The 14,417-nt window shown below is 35.6% G+C and overlaps 1 protein-coding gene and 1 pseudogene across 3 annotated transcripts in view; one reads left to right on the top strand and one right to left on the bottom strand.

Moving 5' to 3' along the window:
• Positions 1-7,026, top strand: part of gucy2f (guanylate cyclase 2F, retinal) — an 11,811-nt gene extending 4,785 nt beyond the window's left edge. For 2 of the 3 annotated variants that reach the window (XM_016519934.1, XM_016519935.1), the window contains 15 exons: positions 1,717-1,801; positions 1,896-1,992; positions 2,080-2,208; positions 2,297-2,377; positions 2,466-2,642; positions 2,923-3,079; positions 3,196-3,345; positions 3,508-3,656; positions 4,578-4,741; positions 4,876-5,068; positions 5,143-5,317; positions 5,455-5,553; positions 5,641-5,735; positions 6,179-6,264; positions 6,859-7,026. In XM_016519934.1, coding sequence (XP_016375420.1) covers positions 1,717-1,801; positions 1,896-1,992; positions 2,080-2,208; positions 2,297-2,377; positions 2,466-2,642; positions 2,923-3,079; positions 3,196-3,345; positions 3,508-3,656; positions 4,578-4,741; positions 4,876-5,068; positions 5,143-5,317; positions 5,455-5,553; positions 5,641-5,735; positions 6,179-6,264; positions 6,859-6,943 — 1,922 coding nt within the window. In that variant the 3' untranslated portion in view covers positions 6,944-7,026. The remainder of the gene's footprint in view (positions 1-1,716; positions 1,802-1,895; positions 1,993-2,079; positions 2,209-2,296; positions 2,378-2,465; positions 2,643-2,922; positions 3,080-3,195; positions 3,346-3,507; positions 3,657-4,577; positions 4,742-4,875; positions 5,069-5,142; positions 5,318-5,454; positions 5,554-5,640; positions 5,736-6,178; positions 6,265-6,858) is intronic. The other variant, XM_016519936.1, reaches the window with a different exon arrangement.
• A 3,351-nt stretch (positions 7,027-10,377) lies between these two features.
• On the bottom strand, positions 10,378-14,035 carry LOC107714180 (serpin H1-like; annotated as a pseudogene).
• Positions 14,036-14,417: the final 382 nt, after the last annotated feature.

The raw sequence follows: 14,417 nt of genomic DNA, 5'->3' as shown, positions 1-14,417 counted from the left end.
GAAACTACTTTGTTTGGCCTTCCAAAAGAGGACACGACTAGAAATCAGTGGTTAAAGGTGCTGTATGTAGGATTTACACCGAGTGGTTGAACTAGGTATTGCAGTCCAAATTAAAAATATTGGAGAGGTTTTTTTCACCCGGCCCCTCCTCCTCAGACTTGACGCACACGCAGGTTGCCAGATTGACGACACCAACAGGAACGAGCGCACATGACGATGAATGAAATGAAATACGCTGTGTTTTCCGCCAACTGGCAACCCAGGGTGCCGAAATACAATTGGGTAAACTGGCAGTGGGCGGGTTTCACAAACCAAAACAAAGACCTACATTCTGGCCTGGAACGCACATTTTCAAAGGAGAATAACTGACTGTAGCATTGTTTTTAAGTATGTTAACTTAGCATGTTTTTTTAAATATCTGCAAACATATTATGGTGTTTTTATGCTTTAGTAGAGTCAAAAACTTACATACAGCACCTTTATGAGCCACCTGCATTCTTCTTCTTCTTCTTCTTCTTATTATTATTATTAAAATAATAACATTCAAATTCAAATAATTTTAAGAAATATTACTTGGTATTTTATCTTCAATATTTTTAGTAAATGATCAATATTAAACATTATTATTATTATTCTTTTAAGAAATATTTTAAAGAAAATATATATATTTTTAGAAATAATAAATTTTTGTGAAGAAATACTCAATTAAAATTAATAATTACGATTTAGTTATAGTTACATTAGCAGCTTTCTCTCTTTCTCACTCTCTCTATATATATTTATTTTAAGGGGGTCTGAATACTTTCCGTACCCACTGTATATATGAGCATAGTAAAAACAAAATGAATATCTTTATGCTGAATTTTTTGTTGTAACTAATAAATTTGAAACATTGTTATTTTTATTATTCGAAGCCAAATAATTTAAAGAAATAATAAATTACAATTACATTTAATAATTAAAATGAAACAGTAATGTTTTATTTTTAATCATGCTAACCAATATGACATTGCTGTTTTCATATGATTATTGTTACTGTCACATCATGACTGTATGATTTATTATTATTGTTGTTGTTATTATTAATATTTATTATTATTATTATTATTGTTATTATTATTATTATTATTATATTAAACCATAATTTGCATAAATTGATTTAAATTTTAATATGACATTGTTTTTTATATGATGACTGTTAACTGATGCATATCATTGTATGTGTAATTAGTAACTTATATGTGACCCTGGAGCACAAAACCAGTCTTAAGTCGCTGGGGTATATTTGTAGCATTAGCCAAAAATACATTGTATGGGTCAAAATGATTGATTTTTCTTTTATGCCAAAAATCATTAGGTCATAATCATTAGATTATGTTCCATGAAGATATTTTGTAAATTTCCTACTGTAAATATATCAAAACTTAATTTTTGATTAGTAATATGCATTGCTAAGAACTTCATTTGGACAACTTTAAAGGCGATTTTTTTAAATTATTTTTTTTGCACCCTCAGATTCCAGATTTTCAAATAGTTGTATCTCGGCCAAATATTGTCCTATCCTAACAAACCATACATCAATGGAAAGCTTATATATTCAGATTTCAGATTATGTATAAATCTCAATTTCGAAAAATTGACCCTTATGACTGGTTTTGTGGTCCAGGGTCACATATGCTATGCATTTGTTAGCTAATTTATTCTTTTGTGTTATAGGTGTGGAAATAACATATGTCATCATAGCGTTTGTGATTGTCCTCATTATAGTTCTTGGTTCTATTGGTCTAGCTCTATTCGTAAGGTAATAATTGCTGTGGTTTTGATAAGATTTGTTTCAATTCATGAATATATAGAAGGTACAAGAAGTTGTGTGTGATCTTGTCTGAACTTTGTAGGAGGCGAATCCAACAAATCCAGCTGATCAAAGGGCCCAACAGAATCCTGCTTACGCTTGAGGATCTGACCTTCATCAACCCTCAGCTGAGCAAGAGGGTATGCGTCACCCGACCAGCTGTTTTATTTAAACATTAAGCCCTTTTTTGAAAATGTTATATTTTCTATGTATCTCTTTTCTCACAGAAAATCACCCTTGAGGATCTTTGCGACTCAAAAAGTTACATTGAGGAGAAGAGCACAGGTGAACGTTCCCGCTCTGTGAATAGCATGGCAACAGCAACACATGAAACTTCAAACGTGGCTGTATATGAGGTGATTTTATGTGTCATTTCAATTTTTTTTGTTGAACACACCATGTTTTTTCAACTTGACACAATTGAAATCATTTTGATCTTTGCAGGGCGACTGGGTGTGGCTAAAAAAATTTAAGGAGGGACATTTCAAGGAGGTTAAACAGAGCACCACTAAGATCTTCACCAAGGTATTGGCTCAAAACACTATTTAAAATCAACAGTTTGGTATGAGCTTGTTCTTTGAGTGACACTTCCTGTCATCTTTATAATTCCCAGATGAAGGACCTACGGAATGAAAATGTCAATCTGTTTTTGGGGTTCTTCACCGATTGTGAGATGTTTGCTATTGTGACTGAACACTGTTCTCGAGGGAGTCTACACGATCTCCTTCGCAATGAAGATGTCAAACTGGACTGGATGTTTAAATCCTCTTTAGTGCTGGATCTCATTAAGGTACTTTTGAACATTATAATGAATATTAATGTGAAAATGTAATCTCCAGATCATTTTCAAATGCATTTATAATGTCTGTCTTTGGTTTCTGGTACCCATCCAATATTATTATTATTATTATTATTGTTATTATTATTATTATTATTATATTAAACCATAATTTGCATAAATTGATTTAAATTTTAATATGACATTGTTTTTTATATGATGACTGTTAACTGATGCATATCATTGTATGTGTAATTAGTACTGTCTTTGGTTTCTGGTACCCATCCAATAGGGCATGAAATATCTTCACCACAGGGAATTTCCTCATGGGCGCCTGAAGTCTCATAATTGTGTAGTAGATGGACGTTTTGTCTTAAAGATCACTGATTATGGATACAATGAGATTCTTGAGACCCAGAAAGCTCCAAAGGAGACCCCACCTCCAGAGGGTATGAGTGTTTACTTTTTAAAAATCTGGTTTATTTACAATGCAAATCTCACTTTTACTCCATCCAATTCTCTGATATTAAACAAAAATGTGATAAGGCAGTTCTTTGTCTCTCAGATCTATTCTGGACAGCTCCTGAACTTCTCAGAGACCCTGAAAGTCCCCGAAAAGGAACTTATAAAGGAGATGTGTACAGTTTTTCGATTATACTTCAAGAAGTGGTGGTCAGAGGAGCGCCGTACTGCATGCTCGGCTTGTCTCCTGAAGGTTGGTTATAAAGAAAATCTACAAAATTATTCCTCTTACAGTATTAGTTTGAAGAACCAGTTTTAAAGAGGTAAACAGGCTGTTACAACAGTAACTGGGCAGGTATTATCAGTGAAATTTGGCATCACTTTTTAAGCAATGGCATGTTTATGGTATCCACAGAGATAATAAGGAAGGTGAAGAAACCTCCGCCTATGTGCAGGCCCACTGTCGCTCCAGATCAAGCTCCACTGGAATGCATCCAGTTAATGAAGCAGTGCTGGACTGAACAGCCTGATAGAAGGCCTCCTTTTGATCAGATCTTTGATCAGGTGAGTTTAGAGTAGTTGCTTTTGGAGTTTATTGAGTGCATTGGCAGAGCAACAAACATGCAATCTAAGGAATTTTGTAGTTTTAGAATGGTTGCTTACTTTGTATAATGATTTTACAGTATATTGTGCCAGCCATTTTATTTTATTGTATTTTGTTTATTTTATTGTTGTTATTTATTGTATTCCATTATTGTTTTAGCATCATAATTGATTTATTTTGGGTTATCTGATGTATTATTGCTATTATTAATTATATATTTTGATTTTTCAAAATAAATTAATACTTTTATTGAGCAAGAATGCATGAAAATGATCAAAAGTGACAATAAAAACATTTCTAATGTTACAAAAAAATTCAGATATTTCAAATAAATCGTGTTCTTTTGAACTTTGTATTCATCAAAGAATACTGAAAAATGTGTCATGGTTTCCATGTTCCAGGTAAATATTGGTAAAAAATAAGAAATGTTTCTTGAACAACAAATCAGCATATTAAAATGATTTTTGAAGGATCATGTGACACTGAAGACTGGAGTAATTGAAATTGAGCAATGAAAATTCAGCTTTGCCATCACATGAATAAAAACCATTTTAAAATATATTAAAATTTATTTTAAAGTTATTTTAAAGTTTTTAATAGTTAACATATTTTACAATATTACTGATGTACTGTAATCTTGTAATCAAATAAATACAAAGTTTTAGTCAAATAAATACAGCCTTTGTGAGTATAAGAGTCTATATATATATATATATATATATATATATATATATATATCACTGGATTGCTTTACTCCCAAATTTTACATTAAAGACACTTTCATGAAAGTTTCTTGGCAAAGGTCTAAAAGACAACTACCTGTATATAGTGATTTTTTTTCTTATATTCAGTGATAATGGTTCCTTATTTTCTGTTTTCAGTTCAAGCTCATCAACAAGGGCAAAAAGACCAATATTATTGACTCCATGCTGCGTATGCTGGAGCAGTACTCCTCTAACCTGGAGGACCTGATCAGGGAAAGAACAGAGGAGCTGGAGGTAGAGAAACAGAGGACAGAGAAGCTTCTGGCTGAGATGCTTCCTCCGTGAGTATACGTTTTCACACACCAACACTTCCTTTCACATACGGTTGCATACTTCATTTTATTTTCTCCACTAAGACCTGTTCCTGGATCAACATCTATGTCAAATTAAGCTTCATGTCATTTTTCATTCACAGTTCTGTGGCAGAAGCTCTGAAAACCGGTGCCTCCGTGGAGCCAGAGTACTTTGATCAAGTCACCCTCTACTTCAGTGACATTGTAGGCTTCACCACCATCTCATCCCTTAGTGACCCAATTGAGGTTGTAGACCTGCTCAATGACCTTTACTCCCTATTTGATGCCGTGCTTGGCAGCCACGATGTCTACAAGGTACGTTGGAAGTCTGAGAGAACCGAACAGCAATCGATTTCCATGAAAAGCCAGTTAACTCTTCTTTATCACAGGTTGAAACCATTGGAGATGCCTACATGGTGGCCTCTGGGCTGCCGAAGAGGAACGGCAACAAGCACGCAGCCGAGATCGCCAACATGTCCCTGAACATTCTCAGCTCCGTGGGCTCCTTCAAGATGCGGCACATGCCAGAAGTTCCGGTCAGAATACGGATCGGCATTCACTCAGGTGAGCTCTCAATCTCCAGCTGTTTTTATCCGCTTAGTGGTACTGAACAAAAACCCTCTTGTGATGCTCATGTAATCTTTTGATGTCCAAATTTGTACTTCTTGTCCCTCATCCTATCATGTTTCTTCTCTATCCAGGTCCGTGTGTTGCTGGAGTCGTGGGTCTAACTATGCCTAGATACTGCCTTTTTGGAGACACAGTCAACACCGCCTCTCGTATGGAATCTACAGGGTTGCGTATGTTCCATTCAGATATTTTTGTGATTTACTAACCCATGATGCACTATAATGAGAAGATACATCAATAAACATTATTTCCTTCAGCTTACAGAATTCATGTGAACATTAGTACAGTGAATATTCTCCGCTCACTGAACGATGGCTACAAAATAGAAGTCCGAGGAAAGACTGAGCTTAAGGTACTAACACAAACACTTTCTTTTAAGAATCATACTAAATAATAAATAATAACTATATAATATTTGAACATACACTACCGTTCAAATATATGTGGTCAGTTAATACTTTCATTCAGCAAGGATGCATTAAATTGATCAAAAGTGACATTAAAGACATTTATAATGTAAAAGATTTTTATTTTAAATAAGTGAGAATTTTTATTCAGCACCACATTAGTATATTAGAATGATTTTAAAATGTATTAAAATGGTAAACAATAATTTCAAATTGCAACAAAAAACAAAAAATGTTTTCTATATTTTTGATAAAATAAATGCAGCCTTGGTGAGCATGAAAGACTTATTTCAAGAACATTACAAAAATCTTACTGACCCCCAAACTTTTGCAGTAACTTACAGTGGACATTTTTCATTTTTTATTCATGTTTATGGATTTTTTTTAGGGGAAAGGCATTGAAGAAACATACTGGCTTGTAGGAAAGTCTAATTTTACAAAGCCTTTGCCAAAACCACCTGAGATCAAACCAGGGTAAGGATTTAATAGTATTTTACCACTTATTTTAAACAAATATACATTTTGTATGCACACACACACATATATATACAGTATATATAAGCAGTGGCCTTTTTATTATACTGCACTTTATTTAACTGAATATAAATTGTATTTTACTGCACCACTTTCCAAATAAATTGTACTTTTAGATGCATTTTGTGGTTTAGATTAATTCTCTTTGTACTTATGAATGGGATACTATTTACGGATTGGATAATTGGATTTATGCATCAGGGAAGACAACCATGGTTTGAGACCTGAGGACATTGAGGCTTACAGGAGAAGGAAAGCTGAGAAAAAGGCATGAACCCGTAGACATTTGCAAGGAGGTAGTACCTTGCATGCTGTGCTGTATTTGTCATTTGGTTAGGGTGTTTTCTGGTGGGTTTGTTTGTGCTGTGATGGTGGTTATTGTGGTGTCGGACTTTCTGCTTATCCGATTATTTGTGCATGTTGTGTATTGTTGCAGGTTTTTTGAAATGCATTACTTACCAAGGTCCAAAAATGATAAACAATTCTGTCTTTCATCATCATCGATAACTCTCTAAATTACTTCTCCTCTTTTAGAGATAACTGGCAAGACATGATGACGGAGGAGATCAAGTCAATATTTCGCAAGGCCAACAGACAAGTGGACAAGCCCAAAATCTGAGAAGCACAAGGATGTTAAAACTGACCAAGAAGGAAAGACACATGACAAGTTGCATGGGAGGGAAACAATGGACAACACAAGCATGTGTGTTTCACTGCAGCTTACAAAGACTACTTTAATAGGATTGGTTGTCGTCTGTCTAATCCGACTCTGCCCAGCGCAGCAGAAACAACAGCGCTAATGAAATGGCCTCTGAAGAACATGTAGTAAGTGAAAATATATTTCTTTCCCAGTGTCTAACACTGTCACACTTACTCTGTTTTGGTCACAGAGTGGCTCAGTGTGCGTCTCGTACCAAAGGCGAGTTCACATTTGTTTGTTTTTTTTCACAGATGTTTCACATTTTGTGTTCTCACATATTTGTTACTCATGGTGGAGCTTTAATTGATTTTCTTTGATCTTCTCTAAACAAAAAACAATGTAGTGACATAATCAGATTTGGCAAGGCTTAGTGGACATCTGCTGCAAAGACCAAATGGGATATTCTAGCGATGTTTATGCAAAAGCCAGATCGACTGAGGTTGGTTGGTAGCAAGTGATTACAAATGTAAGGCTGCTGTACGTTGTCTCTGGACTCATGAAATCGTGAAATATGACTGTGTTTATGCTGAGTAAGAAGTTGCTTAAGAGAAATTACAAAATGGAATGCAATAATTCTGTGAATTCTGGTCATTTATGCAAAGATATTTATTTATACTATGCATAATATTTATTAGTTGTACTTGGCAATACATTTAGAAAACAGGGCAAAACTGATACTGCTTTTAAATTACATATAAAATCAGACAATTCGGTTTAATAAAGGGTCCTGTCTCTCTCTGATGAAGCACATGTGCTTGTACTGGATGTAAAGTGAAATGTTTAAGATGCTGTGCAGTTTAAGTTGTATTAAACATGTAGGCTGGGTTTGTCTGAGAGGGATTGACTGCCTTACATAAGCTGTTTAAAATGATAACTTGCATTTTCTGTAAATCAAAACCTACCAGGCACAGCCCGAGTGGCATTTTTAATAATAATTTTTCTGACTGATCTCATTTTCTGGGAGTCAATGTAAAGGCCTGTCAGATCTCAACAGGCCTCTCTTTAATAGTTCAGTTTTGCACTCCTGGCATTTTTAATTGTCTGTTAAACATGTATATAAGTACTGTACAATATTATACTATAATTGTTACATTTCATGAGCAATTGTATTAATAAGGATAGCATTAGGAGACTTGAAACGTTCAATTTTATGCTAGCAAAAGACAATGTTGTTCTGATGCTCGGTACAGACAATAACACAGTTGAACAAGTCATTTTTTGCCATGCCTTTTTGTTTCTTCTTGCATTACAGGCTATAATGAAAGCTAAGTAACAGCCTCAGTAAACAATAATTTCCATCATTTCAAAACAGATGAGTCACCTGATTCAAGGTTTCTTAACGGTGTGCGCGCGCAACCGCTGGCGTACGTGTTACACAAGAAAGTTTAACTGTTTAATTTAATTTAATTTAATTTAAGTTGTTTAATTGTTTAAGGCTACCGATGTCAATCATATCAGGTTTGATATTAGCTATATTTCGCAGCATATCAAGGCAAGCACCAAATCATTGTTCTTGTCACTGATGAACACTTGCGTTCAGGTCCCCTCAATATTATTTCCTATTTTGGTTTTAGTATGGCGATTTTTTTTATTTATGGAAAAACACTAAAAAACTAAAGTAGGCTATGTGTTTAACTCGTAGACTGTATAAGGTTTAACTTTAACGTTTTGTTTTACAACACAAAGTACTTAAAAAACTTAGGCATATGTTGCAAACAAGTTTTCTAAGTGAGGGCTAGGCCTACTTCAAAAGTACAAAGTAGGCTACAGTATTTAAGCTTTAGAATTTGCGACACTAATTAGCAACGGCGACAGCTAATTTTATTATATTTTATTTATTAAAATAAAAGTAAACAGGTAGGCCTAAGTAAATATAAGTAAAAAGGTGTTGTGACATAAAAGCCTGTGTCGAAAAATTTAAAGTTGTTTTTGGTTTGTTCTTTATTCTCAACCATTTCTCATTTAACAAAATGTTTGAGAACTGGAGGTCTTTTCTGCAGTTTTGTTGCTTACCACAAGATGGCCCTGTTATAAAGGTTTTGTTCTGTAGATCAACCCAAAGCATTGATTCCGTAGCCTACATTCAGTAGCCTATTCTCTTTAATCATAATCCTTAAACCAGTTGCTTTCATTTTATGAATATTATGCACATTACATTACGTCGGCTGGGTTATCCTGGCAAGGTTTACAGGTTGGTTATTTATCTTGACGATCTCCTCTTTGACTATTTTCTTAGCCTCTTCTGATGCCTATCTCATCATGCGAGCCCTCGACTCCAGCCGCTAATCCTTCTATTGTATATGTCCACTCATTGGCTCATTCAGCCTACAGGATGGATCTGCTAGTGTGAAAGGAAATAGTTACTTCCTCACGTCAAAACTTTGTGGTTTAGAGGTTTATGGTGCCATAAAGACAGCACGGTGTCTGGGAAATCTGTGTCACTTAACAGGTGAGGAGGTGAGACAACATTTTATTCCCTCAGTGGAATAAACACACAGCTAGAGCTTCACATTCCAGTCCACAGAGGGTTGACACAACAAACCAGGCGGAATGACTGGGATTAAACTGTTAGGAATGACAGAGCAGTGACAATGCGCTGTGCTTTTATCTGTCGTTATTAGTTATTGTCAGTTATTCAGGATAGTATGGCTTTTATTCAATTTGAGATTTTATTTATTTGTTGTATGTATTATTTTAGATTTGATCTTTTGTATGGATTTATTTATGTTTTAATTTATTTTATGGATTTATTCATTTATTTAAATAAAAACAGGACAGTATATATTTTTAAAAATTTCTTTATTGAATTGAATATTCTTTTATTTAATTTATTGGAAAAAAAAAACTACAGAAATTCACAGAATGAAACGAAGGAGAAAATCAGCACACTTTCTCAAAAGATAAAGACATATTTAAACATGACATCTAAGAAACTGGAGACCGGTATAAGTGCAGGAGCCAAGAGTTTTTTGTTGGATGGAAGTTAAATCATAGAAACCTACAAACTATGCTTGAGAAACACTTGAATAGGACTACCTTTTCCCTTTAAACATTAAAGATAAGGCACACCCTACACAGCTGTCACATACTCATAAAGAGAGGTTCTACAAGCACAATCTAAAATACCACAGCTTAACATCAATGGCACTACACTTAATTTAAGCATAGTGTCTGATTGAATAATACACAAACAAATTGATGTCAAATCTCTGGTTACATTTGTAGGGTTCTAATTCTTCACCTATAGGATTGCATTACTCCTGATGTTTATACTGTAACCGGTCTCCTTAAAAATGGTTTTGTACTGAAAGGTTCACTGAGACTGTCCATACACAGATAATCCATCGGAATGGCCACATGAGGTAACAGTCAAACCAATAATAACAATAATACCATTTTAAAACATCAGAAAATTCAAATAGCCTAAAAGTTACAATTCATCTCTCATTTTATCACCCTTAGGCCGAACTAGCCTGCCAAGAAAAAGAATGGAGTTGGTCTTGTTGTCTTTCACAAGGAAAATGAAGGGATGGTTGGCGTAGAAGAGCTTGGGGTTCCTGATCTTCTCGCTACCATAAATGCTGGTGTCAAATGGGTTTCCCTCTGTGTCCCACTCCAAGGCAGAGGCATGGAAGACATTGGCGAGGTAAAGATCTTTCTTGCCAGAAATGTTGGACAGGTCTGCCTTAGACTTGTCCACAGCTTCAGTGAGACCAAGTTCTGCAAGATGTTTCTGCAAAGCAAGAGGAAAGAGCCTCATATTTCATGCACAAAATAGTAGTAGTTGTTATATAGCAACTATATAGCAAAAATCAGCCATGTTTACCTGAAGGTCGTGGCTGACTTCCATGCTAACTTTAGGTAGAGAGATGGCGACCGCTCTCTCCTCGAGCTTGCTGACCCAGGTGTCCAGCTGCTGGCGAGTGAGCAGTTTCTCCAGCCTTTCCAGAGGCTCCACATGGTAGGGCATGATGAAAATCATGCTGGACTTCTTATGTGCCAAAGGCATGCTGACCACAAGCAGCTTGTTCTGTGTGTCTTCATAGAAGCCGTAGATATCTGTAAAGTGCAAAGTTAAATAATGTTAAGTTCACTTGTAGGTATAGTAGATTTTGAGTAAGAGACTTCAAAACAAGCTGTTGGTTTTACCTGTGCGATGCATCATTGGAACAGAGATCGCGTGAGAGCGGGAAACCGGGGAAACCACGGTTGTCAACCATCTTGTGGTGGAACTTCTCATCCCAGTGGGCTGTGGAACAGAAATAAGCCATTAATATTAATAATTAGGTTGGTCTTTCTAGTCAGTATTGTGTTTGTTATTTTGGCCTGGCTCTCTTCAGGATAAATAATGTAAATTAATACTTACATAAAATAAATATCAACCGTAAATATCTATCAAAAGTAAATATCAATGCTGACTTCTGAATCTATAATTACATATGATTTAATGATTAGTATTTAAGTATAATTTTTTATAGACATTCCAGGAACTGCCAACGTAAATATCCATCATAGCAAAACATTTATTAAAAAAAACAGGACATGAAAAATGGGGCCTGCCAAGATCAATAATTAAATAGAATTGAACAATTATTAATTAAATATGATTTATATAGAGATTCCTGTAACTATTCAAGTAAATATTCATCCTATCTATATAAAAAAGCCAGGACATGGTGACTAGATCTGTGTGAATAATTTAATAAAATGTAATCATTTAAAAGTAATTCATACAGACATTCTTGGAACTATGAAAGTAAATATCAATTGGGGGTTCGTCCGGGATGAATAATTAAATGCAATTTATATGACATCTTAATTTGAACACTTACGTTTAAAGAACATAGCATTGGCGATCATAGCCCCATCTGTGTTTTTCACATCCTTGGTAATTTCTGGCAGCTTTCCGTCAGTTGACTTGGCAGCCCACTCATTGATGGAGTTAATGGCGCTTCTCTTATCACGGAAGTTGATCTTCGAGTGTTCGTAGTTGTAGTGCTTCTTGCTGTTCTTGACAAAGTCGTCAGAAAAGCTGACTGAGCTGGGGCCATACAGCCTGTTGCTGATCTTCCACGTGACGTTGCGGGCCTGGGGGTCGCTCACCTCAGTCAGAAGCTCGGACAGCCCTGTGTGCAGATGGTCATCCTTCAGGGTGTCAGCCTTCAGGAGACTCTTCACCTGGGACGCAGTGGAGGATTTGCCCCACATGGCAACCATTCCCAGAGAGGAGGCCACCACCACAGGAGAGATGAGGATGTTGTCAAGATCCTTTTCTTTGGCGATATTGTGGTAGAGATTGAAGGCCAGGTTAGCGCTGGTGTCTGCCATGGAGGTTGCATGGGGACTCAGCTTTTTGTCCTCACCGGACACTGCCACAGCCAAAAGGCACAGAGCAATGAGGTTGGATACCAACATGCTTGCTGTATTTTTGGGCAGCAATGAAAGCCTAGAAGAGAAAAGAAGCAACAAGTGATACTGAGTGTAAAATCACCAATTTTTCAGTAATGGAAATGTAGGTTTTCTGTGTGTCTGTTTTAGGAACAAAAGGCTGCATAGTGAATTGTTTGATCATTTTATCAGTTTTAAACCATTTTGTATTTTGATTTATTATGTTTTTGAAATGTATGCACCCTAAATAGTTAAAACTACAGAAATAAAGCCTGTACGCCATGTTTCTAGATCACACCTGTTAAACAAAAGCGATGGCAGTGACTAATCAGACAGGAATCCACTGCTTAATATCAGTCTGCTCATTTTATACAGTTCTGAAATGTGCCAAATCACTTTAAAATAAATGTTAAAAACTTTATTGCATATAGAGATTACACTGCATGTTGAAAGTTTGATTTAAAACTGTTGTTGTGAGATGTTATGTGTCCCTATCCACTAACAACCTCAAGATAGCAGCGTATGTAAGTCAGCATGGTTATTCATTCACTTATTATGTTTGTGTCTTTTATCTGTTTCTTCTTTGTATGTTGCTTTTTTTATCATCTTGGATACCTTGATACGTTTTCATATTCATAGTTGTCAACGATTGCGATTTTAACTCTGAAAGACAAGAGGTGCTTTTGGGTAGTCTACACAAAAATATCTTTATATGCATTGGATAACGTGCAAAAAAAACCCTCCTTGAACTCCTTGCTTCTCTTAAGCATAGGTTTATTTTGAAGCCAAGGTCTGCTGCTACTTCATGCACACAGAGAAAGAAAGACATGTCGACTCTTCTTATTGGCTAGAAGATCTTAGGTGGAAACTTTCAACCAATCAGAACTTCCACAGTAGACCCACATCTGAATTCCAGAGGTAGCACTGATTGAGTGATAGCATAAAACCACTCCTGATTGGAAAGATTTCATCACTCTTTTGTAAATATAGGGTAAAAAATAATGGAAAAATCGTACACACATCTGAAAAAATATGCATCATTGAACATCCTATGACTGTCCAACGCATGAAAAACTGACCTGTAGGTGTTTTAGCAGTTTTTTGACTAAAGAAAATTATTTTTCCCTTTCTTCTTTGGGAAAAAATCAAAAATATAAATAACCTTATACTTAATTTTGGACTGCGTTGCCTGTAAATGCATTTTTAAAAGTGCAAAATGGGCTGAAAAGCAGAAAGAAGAGTAAAGAAGAGTATTCTCTGACCCTGTAGCCTTTTTAGATTGCAAGCAAAAAAAAAAAAAAAAAGCCATTCCAAATAAATATTTGTGAAATAAAAGCATTTCCCCCAATAATTACCTTGGACAGTTGTTTGAATGTGTTCCTCTTCTTTTCTCAGATGTTTTCCTCTTCTATTCTCAGATGTGTTCCTCTTCTTTTCTCAGATGTTCTCTTCTTCTTTTCCCAGATGCTGCTTTGCTGCAGAGTGTTTGAAGCAGAGGCCTTTATACTCCAGGAAAGAAACTTCTAGAAGCTGGAGCCGGGCTATTCAAATGAGGATGTTTGGATTTCCTAGGGAAGCTGGGAGAGCCCTCCCTCTGGATCCAATGACCACAGGATTCAACCTCTGCAAGGTCCTAAAGCCTTCTGAAATTGGCAAACAATCAGTTAATCTCTGCCATTAAACTAGTGTCATCTTCATTTAAACTAAAAGTTGTAAATATAAAATTGTATATTTTGTCATGAAATGTGTAATGGAAGATGATAATGTTTTGTCCTATATAATATTTTTACCACTGAACCCAAATTTGCTCTGCTGAGTTGGCAGTGTTTCACAGAACAGAATGTGCATTTTATGCTAGAATATAAAGTTTGAAACAACTGTTTGTCGATAAATCACATAAATGACCCCAGGATATATGATGTAACCATTATAATCACAAAGTGAAGACATGCTCCCCATCCTCCCCCAACAGTGCCACGTCAAAGCATGACTTCTTTTTCAGGCT

This window comes from Sinocyclocheilus rhinocerous, unplaced genomic scaffold (genome assembly GCF_001515625.1).
Source record: "Sinocyclocheilus rhinocerous isolate Xijiao unplaced genomic scaffold, SAMN03320098_v1.1 scaffold1561, whole genome shotgun sequence".
Lineage (NCBI taxonomy): Eukaryota > Metazoa > Chordata > Actinopteri > Cypriniformes > Cyprinidae > Sinocyclocheilus > Sinocyclocheilus rhinocerous.
Note: the sequence above shows the minus strand (reverse complement) of the source record. Positions and strands in the feature narration are given on the sequence as shown.